Source organism: Hyperolius riggenbachi, chromosome 9 (genome assembly GCF_040937935.1).
Source record: "Hyperolius riggenbachi isolate aHypRig1 chromosome 9, aHypRig1.pri, whole genome shotgun sequence".
In the NCBI taxonomy this organism is placed as follows: Eukaryota; Metazoa; Chordata; class Amphibia; order Anura; family Hyperoliidae; genus Hyperolius; species Hyperolius riggenbachi.
The window spans coordinates 280,524,216-280,536,601 of NC_090654.1; the positions used below are offsets into that span (position 1 = coordinate 280,524,216).

General features: G+C 49.7%; 1 protein-coding gene across 8 annotated transcripts in view; it reads right to left on the reverse strand.

Annotated features, from left to right (window-relative positions):
- The window catches only part of DDHD1 (DDHD domain containing 1), a 97,926-nt gene that overhangs the window by 33,326 nt on the left and 52,214 nt on the right, over nucleotides 1–12,386 (reverse strand). For all 8 annotated transcript variants that reach the window (XM_068254669.1, XM_068254664.1, XM_068254667.1 and 5 more), the window contains 2 exons: nucleotides 5,713–5,975; nucleotides 4,035–4,107 (listed from right to left, as the gene is read on the reverse strand). In XM_068254669.1, coding sequence (XP_068110770.1) covers nucleotides 4,035–4,107; nucleotides 5,713–5,975 — 336 coding nt within the window. The remainder of the gene's footprint in view (nucleotides 1–4,034; nucleotides 4,108–5,712; nucleotides 5,976–12,386) is intronic.

Here is a 12,386-nt window from a genome sequence, read left to right on the forward strand (position 1 = left end):
CTCCAGTACAGCCAGCTTCCACCTCCCAGTGGATTCAACCGCTGGGAGCAACTAGATGCAAAGGCAGTAATTAGCAAACCAACCCACCCACTAGCCCACTGAGTTTAATAGGGATGCGCTTTCCGATTCGGAATGCTTCAGAAAATAACTTCAGTTTATGTGCACGGCGGCAGGGGGTGTTAACTCTCCACTGTCGCCGCCCCTCTGCACTAGACTCCACGCTGCGTTCCAGCTCTCCAGATACTTCCACCTTCTCTGCTGCCGTGCGTATCAGTTTATTTTAGTTCTGTACTGAAGCATTCGGGATAATATCTGAATCAGAACGCTCATTCCTAGTTGTCAACAATGCTTTGGGATAGCCATTTTTAATTCTGCTCAAAAATTATCAGGAGGAATCATAAACGAATAACTTGTTGAATTTAAGATATAGATCTGAACTTATGAAACAGTTTTACCCACTCTACCCACAACAAATTGGAATTTCAAAATTTGACCACAGCCCTGAGGCATGAACAATCTAGGCAGAACGTTGTGTTATGAGGATAGGAGGCGCCCTTGTATTGTATTCGGTGTTCGCTTTGTATAAAGAGACTCCACTAGATAAAGTGTTCAGAAGTTTTATTTGCACGAAAGACAACGCGTTTCACGGCTCAAACCGCTTCCTCAGGTCAAGTACAGGTGCTTGAACACATGAGCTCATGCTATCCAGAATCTGTTCAAGCACCTGTACTTGACCTGTGGAAGCGGTTTGAGCCGTGAAACGCGTTGTCTTTCGTGCAAATAAAACTTCTGAACACTTTATCTAGTGGAGTCTCTTTATACAAAGCGAACACCGAATACAATACAAGGGCGCCTCCTATCCTCCTTATAACACAACGTTTACCACCCCACCCGTGGGGTCCTTCACAAGTGGTTGCCTTTCTAGCAACCCAGACTTGTGAGTATTACTTACTCTTACTTTTTTTCAATTATCTGAAGATAATACACCATAAGGGCTCCTGGTACCCCTGCGTTTTTTTTTCCTTTTTTTTCTTTTTCTTTTTCTTAAGCCCCCAGAATCTAGGCAGAACTTTCAGCGCATAGGCCCATACGCAATTCACTTTTTATCCCGTTTTCTCCTAGGAGAACGTTTGTTATCTTCTCTTTAAAGTAGCATTTCAGCACTTTGCAATTGAAAAAGTACCAAAAAGTTGGTGAAAAAGTACCAAAAAGTTGGTGAAAAAGTACTATCGAAATTAATTTGAGTATTTTTTTTGCTTGTCGGTGGTTTCAAAGGCATTTTATGGACGAGGCGTGAAAGCATCAACTGGGGGAAAAGTCAGGAGAAGTGAATCGCTTATGGGTCATAATGTTCAGTGGTTTAAACACAAATCAGCCTTGAAAGTGGAAAAATAAAAAACATAACTTTTAATGAAAGATCAAAGATAAAAACGTAGCAGTGCTGCTAACACATACTAGTTTGGCGACAGAACAGTGGAAGATGATACTAATGAATGGTGATATCCTCAGCTAACATTGCAAGGGATAAAGTCACATTTCTCACTGCACTGAGGGCTGTTAATTTAAGGAAGGGGGGTATTTTGTATGTATCAGTGCCTCTTTCCTTAAAAGTTATGTTTTATTTTTATTTTTCCTCTTTCAAGGCTAATCTCTGTTTAAATATTTAAAGGAACTGTGTCGTGGAAATCTTAAAATTTAATATACATGTAAACATATACAAATAAGAAGTACGTTTCTTCCAGAGTAAAATGAGCCATAAATTACTTTTCTCCTATGTTGCTGTTACAGTCGGTAGTAGAAATCTGACAGAACCGACAGGTTTTGGACTAGCCCAACTCCTCATGGGGCGCTCACAGGGATTCCTTTATTTATGCACTTAGTGAATGGCAGTTGCTCCATCCAACTGCCACAAAAGTGTATGGTGAGCAGGGAGGCTGGTCAGCATCACTGTATAAATCTTGTTCAGGGGGTGTCTTTATAAAGAATAAAAGGCCATGCTGAAAATCCCCCATGAGGAGATGGACTAGCCCAAAACCAGTTGGTAATGTCAGATTTCTACTACCTACTGTAAGTGACAGCAACATAGGAGAAAAGTAATTTATGGCTCATTTTACTCTGGAAGAAACATACTTCTTATTTGTACGTGTTTTAAATTGTAAGATTTTCGCGACAGTTCCTTTTTGAATCAGGTGGGTGTTCTGTTTTAATGTTCAGAGGTTACCAACTCTGACTCTGTGTCCATTTCTGAAGCGAGACTCCGGCCCCAGCTGTAAACTGTGCCCGCCCCTTACTGCCCTTCTCTAAACTGATCCCGCTGGCTGTCACTAGAATGGTGCCCGCTAATCCGGTCACCATTATCGGGAGGTAGAGTCCAGTGGCCAGAGGCAGCAGATTACGGCAGGATAAAGGGGCAGGAACAATTTACAATTCAGACCAGTATCTGGAAACTGCTGGACGCAGGTGTACGGTAAAAAGCCTGCCTAAGAGGGCCCATACACTGGTCAATTTCAGTGATCGATCGATTCTATGGAATTTGCGGCAGATTTTGATTGATTTGATCTGACAGGATGGAAAATCTAGGTCTGCTGGCAGCAGATCGATGGCCCAGAGTTGCACTGGATCTAATGGTGCAATAATGCATTTAGATTTTCAATAGAATTCCAATAGTCTTCATTCTGAAATATATTGGAAATCTGCTCCTAGTGTGTGGCACACATCAGATAGATTCCGGTCAGATTCCACATGACTGAAATCTATCTGATGGTCGAATCTGCTGCAAATCTATCAGTGTGTGGCTACCTTATGCTGGGAATACATGAGATTTCTCAGTAGGTTTACTGTCCGATTTTATTTCTGATCGATGTTCTTATTTTTTCTTATCAATTTCCATTCACTTCTACGAGAAAATCGATCAGGAAAACGAACGAAAATAAGATCGAACATGTTGGAAATTATCTATAGAATCATCTATCTAACACAAAATCTAATGGTGTATTCCCAGAATTAAAGCAAATGTGGTGGAGAAAAAAAAAAAAAAACCCTCCCCCAAAAAATAATAAAAAATAATTGGGTATGCAATTCTGCTTAAAACTGATGGTATGAAATTAGAAGAAACGGTTGTCAAATAAATAGATCTGAACTGACGGAACTGCTTCCTAAATAAAGCAGGGTGGTTTATCTGTATCTGGAAGCTGGACTTCTGTGTCATCTGGCAGCTCCTTCAGAGGCACCTGACAGAAGGGCGCAGACTTCCTCCCCTCACTCCCCAGTGCTGCTCTCTCTCTTTCTCCAATCAGCTCGGCCATTGGCTGGAAGGCTGAAGGGGCGGATCTGAAAACACTTGCAGGTTAGATGAGTAGAAACCACAGTGATGACAGCATGCTAGGATGCAAGGGACATCAGGTTATGGTTTGTTATAGTTGCAAATGTTTGTTGCTGAGGAAAGTGAAGCTGTAAAAAGCCAACGCGTCAGCTGTGTGTGTGTGTGTGGGGGGGGGGGGGGGGGACTTTCAGTTTTAAAGGAAACCAGAGATAAATAAAATGAAAGCATTTATACTTATCTGGGGCTTTCTCCAGCCCCCTTCATGCTGCTGGCTCCCTCCCAGTCTCCTTGGGCTGCTCCGATCCTCAGCTGCCCAGCCCGGTATATTTGTTCAGTCGCCCATGTGTAACCCGGTAGCCCCCGCCCCTGGTGCTGGGCGAGTTCTGTGCCTGGGCATTAGTACCCAGGGAGACACCATGGGAGCCCGCGGCCTGAAGGGGGCTGGAGGAAGCCCAAGGCAAGTATAAATGCTTTCATTTTATTCCTCTTAGGTACCTTTAATAAACTGGATGGTAATAAATCTCTTGGACTGTCTAGCCCAATTATCTCTGATTGGCCTTTACAGTCTGGTTGTTTCAGTTTACATATTAAAGTTAAGGATTTGTTGTAGCCCCCAGTAATGGCGCGTGAGTGTGTGCAATTCATTTTTATATACAAATTTATGATGGTATAAATTATATAAATTGGGCCGATAGTTTGTAAACAGACTCACCTTAAATTTTAAGGCAGGAGTACTACATAAAGAATTCTTATGTCTATGTAACCGTTCTTCCAGTTCTTTTAATCTATACAGGTAAACAATAAGAAAAAATGGTTATTGCACTAGAGGAGATATAGAAAGTCTTAGAGTGCTTACAAATATAAGTATACTTAAAGAAAACCTGTAACAAAAAACCCTTCCCTGGGGGGGAGGGTACTCACCTCGGGTGGGGGAAGCCTCCAGATCCTATTGAGGCTTCCCCTGTCTTCCTCGGTCCCACGGCGGTGGCGATAAAGCTCCCCGAACAGCGGGGATGTAAATATTTACCTTTCCGGTACCAGCGCAGGTGCAGTATCGGCTCTCCGCTCGGAGATAGGCGGAAATAGCCGATCGCTGTCGGCCCGCTCTACTGCACAGGTGCAAGTCTCCTGCTCCTGCGTAGTAGAGCAGGCCTGACAGAGATCGGCTATTTTCACCTGTCTCTGTACTGAGAGCCGCAACAGCGCCCCTGCTGGAGCCAGGGAAAGTAAATAAATCAGCGCTTATCGAGGGAGGATTGCGGGAGAATTCGGGAGCCAACGCTGGACTGCCTGCAGCTACAGCGGAGGGGGAAGCCTCACTGGGACCCTGAGGCTTCCCCTCCCGAGTTAAGTACCCCCCAGGGGAACTTTTTTTTGTTACAGGTTCTCTTTAAAGGACTTCCGATCGAAGGGGGATTAAACAGACTTTACTCACCTGGGGCTCCTTCCAGCCCCTAGCAGCTGCCTCAGTCCCTCGCCGCAGCCCAGGTCCTCCACGTTGGTTCGGTAGATGCCCCGCCATCTTCGGCCTGGTCACAGGAGGCGTTCTGCGCCCACACAGTACTACTGTGCATACGCTCCCAGTTGCGGGAGCATGGCAGGGGAGTGTGCATGGGCGGACTGTGCTGACTGGCCAAAGAAAATGGAGCATTTCCTGATACCGGACCACCCAAGAGGTGGAGGACGGCGGTGAGGGAGTGATCTGCATGGAGGGGGCCGAAGGAAGCCCCACGTATGCATAAAACTTTTCCATCCTTTCATCTCAGGTACATTTTAAGGAGAGATACATTTTAAGTAAGGAGAGATAATGCTTAAAGAAAACCTGAACTGAAAATGAAAAGTCAAAATAAACATACACAAGTCATACTTACCTCCTGTGTAGCCTACTCTTCAATATCTTTCTCCTCTCCTGCGTCCCGTTTGTCCACTGTGATCAATGGAATTCTCCGTCCTCCATTTTGAAAATGGCCATTACCCCATACCAGCTTCCTGGTCAGCACACAGTTAAACTGTAACATCGCCCCCTTGAGCCATAGGGAAACATGGACACATCAGTTCTCCTCTCAGCTGTAACTGAAAGCAACTGATATATTTCAGTTCTGACAAAATGTTGTCAGAACTGGAAGGGATCACTGTAAGAAGAAAATGGTGAGCTTCTGAGAGGAACTGATGGTAAGGTAACTATGTAATGTTCATTTGAAGTTACCTCATGTGTTTATTTTAAATCATTTTACTCAGTACAGGTTCTCTTTAAGATAAGTTTTCTAAATTGACCTTAAGTGTTTCTAAACTGCTTCCTGGTTGTTGCACCATAAAGCAGGCGGACACGAATTTCAGTAGGAACCAACAGTCCTTCACCCGTACCCTGAGGGAAGAATATGCAGACGTACCGCTGTTTGGTCAGGTAAAGCTCTCGGATGAGGTGCTGCTCCTCATAGCTGATCCACTGCTCCTCGGTCTCCTCGTCATCCTGCTGCTCCAGCTGCTCGTACAGACGCACTGGATTCCAGCCCGTCATGATGTCGTACGTTATCACGCAGCCCAGCGAATGGGAGACGATGGACACCTTTCCTCCCCGCTCTTCAAATTCCGGGTTACGGGAGCAGAATAAGCTGTAGAGCCGATTCAGCTCCTGCTGGAGGCCTTTCACCAACTGTGAATGCAGAACGGGAGAAAGAGACTCATCAACAGAGAGGCGCAGAAGCACTATCACTCCAGACTTACAAAAAGCCAACTAGAACGGGAGAAATGGCATCGCATCCTAAAACCAAGTCGCAGCCTACCAACAGAGGCGTGCAGAGCCCCCTAGAGGCAACATACACACTTTGTACTCGAAACAGATGCTACAACTATACACTGGAACATACATACCGTATTTGTAGCATCCGTTTTGAATACAAGGTGTGCATTTACCTCTAGGGGGCTCTGAACGCCTCTCTCTTGGAAGTCATTCAGATGCGTCCTGGTCTTCGGATGCACTGCCATCTCTCCCGTTGTCTATAAATAACATGTGTAAACCGTTTCATGGCCAGCTGCTCCCGAGGTTCACACTATACTGGTTTGGTAATTAGTTAGAGGTTAGAGTCCCTTCCAGAAGGATTGCCTCATCATGGTGAAAGGGTCCATTTCTGAATACTTTGCATGAAGCTAACATCCTCCATTCATGTTAATTTTGGTGCATCTGTTTTGAAAGCAAGTTGTGTATCCTGCCTATAATTAGGCTTTGCACATCTAAACATTCAGATGCAGCCTGCTTTGGGAAGAGCTGCCACCTCTACCTGCTGTCTAAACTTTGTGTATAAGAAATGGTTTTCACAGGACACCCAAGGTCCACATGGATTTGGAGACACAGAATAGCTCAATGGTAGCCCTCTCCAATGATTTAGCATAGTTCTAGCTCATGATATAAAGGAAAAAACTTAAAGGGATACTGTAGGGGGGTCGGGGGAAAAGGGAGTTGAAGTTACCCGGGGCTTCTAATGGTCCCCCACAGACATCCTGTGCCCGCGCAGCCACTCCCCAATGCTCCGGCCCCGCCTCTGGTTCACTTCTGGAATTTCAGACTTTAAAGTCTGAAAACCACTGCGCCTGCATTGCCGTGTCCTCACTTTCGCTGATGGCACCAGGAGCATACTGCGCAGACCCAGTATGGTCTGTGCCTGCGCCGTGCGCTCCTGGTGCCATCAGCGGGAGTGAGGACACGGCAACGCAGGCGCAGTGGTTTTCAGACTTTAAAGTCTGAAATTCCAGAAGTGAACCGGAGGCGGGGCCGGAGCATCGGTGAGTGGCTGCGCAGGCACAGGATGTCTGCGGGGGACCATTAGAAGCCCTGGGTAACTTCAACTTATTTCCCCCCGACCCCCCTACAGTATCCCTTTAATGAGAACTAGCAGCCAATCAAGTAACTAGAAGTCACATGATCATGGAGACATCCAACCATAGTGGTCCTGTTAAAAAGGAAATGGTACCTGTGTGGTGGTTATGGTCTGCTCTTACTGTGACAGGAGACTAGCAGCAGATGCAGAGATCTCATCGCTTTAGAGTAGTTGGAGTGTAGCAGAACTCATAAAAGAGCATGTGATCAGTATGTGACATTTCTAAAACTCAGATTATCTGTGACCACTTCCTGTGCTAGCACACTGGCATGCGAGTGTACAGTGCAACACTACTACCACTGAATAACCCAACTGGACCTACCGGTCCTATGGTAGGACACACATGGGAGGAGCCTACAGTGTCACATTGCTAGCAATGAATACCCTGACTGTACACACCAGCCCTATAACACACATAGGAGGAGCCTACAGTGCCACACTGCTACCACTGAGCACCCTGACTGTATGGTGGCTGCATGCAGGTGACACACATGGGAGGAGCCTACAGTGCCACACTGCTACCACTGAGTACCCTGACTGTATGGTGGCTGCATGCAGGGGACACACACATGGGAGGAGCCTACAGTGCCACACTGCTACCACTGAGCACCCTGACTGTATGGTGGCTGCATATCGGTGACACATGGGAGGAGCCTACAGTGCCACACTGCTACCACTTGGTACCCTGACTGTATGGTGGCTGCATGCAGGTGACACATGGGAGGAGCCTACAGTGCCACACTGCTACCACTGAATACCCTGACTGTATGGTGGCTGCATATCGGTGACACATGGGAGGAGCCTACAGTGCCACACTGCTACCACTTGGTACCCTGACTGTATGGTGGCTGCATGCAGGGGACACACATGGGAGGAGCCTACAGTGCCACACTGCTACCACTGAGTACCCTGACTGTATGGTGGCTGCATGCAGGTGACACATGGGAGGAGCCTACAGTGCCACACTGCTACCACTGAATACCCTGACTGTATGGTGGCTGCATATCGGTGACACATGGGAGGAGCCTACAGTGCCACACTGCTACCACTTGGTACCCTGACTGTATGGTGGCTGCATGCAGGGGACACACATGGGAGGAGCCTACAGTGCCACACTGCTACCACTGAGTACCCTGACTGTATGGTGGCTGCATGCAGGTGACACATGGGAGGAGCCTACAGTGCCACACTGCTACCACTGAGTACCCTGACTGTATGGTGGCTGCATGCAGGGGACACACACATAGGAGGAGCCTACAGTGCCACACTGCTACCACTGAGCACCCTGACTGTATGGTGGCTGCATATCGGTGACACATGGGAGGAGCCTACAGTGCCACACTGCTACCACTTGGTACCCTGACTGTATGGTGGCTGCATATCGGTGACACATGGGAGGAGCCTACAGTGCCACACTGCTACCACTGAGTACCCTGACTGTATGGTGGCTGCATATCGGTGACACATGGGAGGAGCCTACAGTGCCACACTGCTACCACTGAGTACCCTGACTGTATGGTGGCTGCATGCAGGTGACACACATGGGAGGAGCCTACAGTGCCACACTGCTACCACTGAGCACCCTGACTGTATGGTGGCTGCATATCGGTGACACATGGGAGGAGCCTACAGTGCCACACTGCTACCACTGAGTACCCTGACTGTATGGTGGCTGCATGCAGGTGACACACATGGGAGGAGCTTACAGTGCCACATTGCTACCACTGAGCACCCCGACTGTATGGTGGCTGCATGCAGGGGACACACATGGGAGGAGCCTACAGTGCCACATTGCTACCACTGAGCACCCTGACTGTATGGTGGCTGCATGCAGGGGACACATGGGAGGAGCCTACAGTGCCACACTGCTACCACTGAGCACCCTGACTGTATGGTGGCTGCATGCAGGGGACACACACATGGGAGGAGCCTACAGTGCCACACTGCTACCACTGAGCACCCTGACTGTATGGTGGCTGCATGCAGGTGACACACATGGGAGGAGCCTACAGTGCCACACTTCTACCACTGAGCACCCTGACTGTATGGTGGTTGCATGCAGGGGACACACATGGGAGGAGTCTACAGTGCCACACTGCTACCACTGAGTACCCTGACTGTATGGTGGCTGCATGCAGGGGACACACATGGAAGGAGCTTACAGTGCCACATTGCTACCACTGAATACCCTGACTGTATGGTGGCTGCATGCAGGTGACACACACATGGGAGGAGTCTACAGTGCCACATTGCTACCACTGAGTACCCTGACTGTATGGTGGCTGCATGCAGGGGACACACATGGGAGGAGCTTACAGTGCCACATTGCTACCACTGAGTACCCTGACTGTATGGTGGCTGCATGCAGGGGACACACATGGGAGGAGCCTACAGTGCCACACTGCTACCACTGAGCACCCTGACTGTATGGTGGCTGCATGCAGGGGACACACATATGAGGAGCCTACAGTGCCACACTTCTACCACTGAGCACCCTGACTGTATGGTGGTTGCATGCAGGGGACACACATGGGAGGAGTCTACAGTGCCACACTGCTACCACTGAGTACCCTGACTGTATGGTGGCTGCATGCAGGGGACACACATGGGAGGAGCCTACAGTGCCACACTGCTACCACTGAGCACCCTGACTGTATGGTGGTTGCATGCAGGGGACACACATGGGAGGAGCCTACAGTGCCACACTGCTACCACTGAGTACCCTGACTGTATGGTGGCTGCATGCAGGGGACACATGGGAGGAGCCTACAGTGCCACACTGCTACCACTGAGTACCCTGACTGTATGGTGGCTGCATGCAGGGGACACATGGGAGGAGCCTACAGTGCCACACTGCTACCACTGAGTACCCTGACTGTATGGTGGCTGCATGCAGGGGACACACATGGGAGGAGCCTACAGTGCCACACTGCTACCAATGAATACCCTGACTGTATGGTGGCTGCATGCAGGTGACACACACATGGGAGGAGCTTACAGTGCCACACTGCTACCACTGAGTACCCTGACTGTATGGTGGCTGCAAGCAGGTGACACACATGGGAGGAGCCTACAGTGCCACACTGCTACCACTGAATACCCTGACTGTACGGTGGCTGCATGCAGGTGACACACATGGGAGGAGCCTACAGTGCCACACTGCTACCACTGAGTACCCTGACTGTATGGTGGCTGCATGCAGGGGACACATGGGAGGAGCTTACAGTGCCACACTGCTACCACTGAGTACCCTGACTGTATGGTGGCTGCATATCGGTGACACACATGGGAGGAGCTTACATTGCCACACTGCTACCACTAAGTACCCTGACTGTATGGTGGCTGCATGCAGGTGACACACATGGGAGGAGCCTACAGTGCCACACTTCTACCACTGAGCACCCTGACTGTATGGTGGTTGCATATCGGTGACACATGGGAGGAGCCTACAGTGCCACACTGCTACCACTGAGTACCCTGACTGTATGGTGGCTGCATGCAGGGGGACACACATGGGAGGAGCCTACAGTGCCACACTGCTACCACTGAGCACCCTGACTGTATGGTGGCTGCATGCAGGTGACACACATGGGAGGAGCCTACAGTGCCACACTTCTACCACTGAGCACCCTGACTGTATGGTGGCTGCATGCAGGGGACACACATGGGAGGAGCCTACAGTGCCACACTGCTACCACTGAGTACCCTGACTGTATGGTGGCTGCATGCAGGGGACACACATGGGAGGAGCTTACAGTGCCACATTGCTACCACTGAATACCCTGACTGTATGGTGGCTGCATGCAGGTGACACACACATGGGAGGAGCTTACAGTGCCACACTGCTACCACTGAGCACCCTGACTGTATGGTGGCTGCATGCAGGGGACACACATGGGAGGAGCCTACAGTGCCACACTGCTACCACTGAGTACCCTGACTGTATGGTGGCTGCAAGCAGGTGACACACATGGGAGGAGCCTACAGTGCCACACTGCTACCACTGAATACCCTGACTGTACGGTGGCTGCATGCAGGTGACACACATGGGAGGAGCCTACAGTGCCACACTGCTACCACTGAGTACCCTGACTGTATGGTGGCTGCATGCAGGGGACACATGGGAGGAGCTTACAGTGCCACACTGCTACCACTGAGTACCCTGACTGTATGGTGGCTGCATGCAGGGGACACACACATGGGAGGAGCCTACAGTGCCACACTGCTACCACTGAGTACCCTGACTGTATGGTGGCTGCATGCAGGGGACACACATGGGAGGAGCTTACATTGCCACACTGCTACCACTAAGTACCCTGACTGTATGGTGGCTGCATGCAGGGGACACACATGGGAGGAGCCTACAGTGCCACACTGCTACCACTGAGTACCCTGACTGTATGGTGGCTGCATGCAGGGGACACATGGGAGCTTACAGTGCCACACTGCTACCACTGCGTACCCTGACTGTATGGTGGCTGCATGCAGGGGACACACACATGGGAGGAGCTTACAGTGCCACACTGCTACCACTGAATACCCTGACTGTATGGTGGCTGCATGCAGGGGACACACACATGGGAGGAGCTTACAGTGCCACACTGCTACCACTGAATACCCTGACTGTATGGTGGCTGCATGCAGGGGACACATGGGAGGAGTCTACAGTGCCACACTGCTACCACTGAGTACCCTGACTGTATGGTGGCTGCATGCAGGTGACACACATGGGAGGAGCCTACAGTGCCACATTGCTACCACTGAGTACCCTGACTGTATGGTGGCTGCATGCAGGTGACACACACATGGGAGGAGCCTACAGTGCCACATTGCTACCACTGAATACCCTGACTGTATGGTGGCTGCATGCAGGGGACACACACATGGGAGGAGCCTACAGTGCCACACTGCTACCACTGAGTACCCTGACTGTATGTTGGCTGCATGCAGGGGACACATGGGAGGAGTCTACAGTGCCACACTGCTACCACTGAGTACCCTGACTGTATGGTGGCTGCATGCAGGGGACACATGGGAGGAGCTTACAGTGCCACACTGCTACCACTGCGTACCCTGACTGTATGGTGGTTGCATGCAGGGGACACAAAACGTTGGGAAAATCTCTCAGTGTTCCCGTGACTCAGCTTGATGCTTCCAAGAAGCTCTGGCTGCAGAACGTGAGCTGCTGA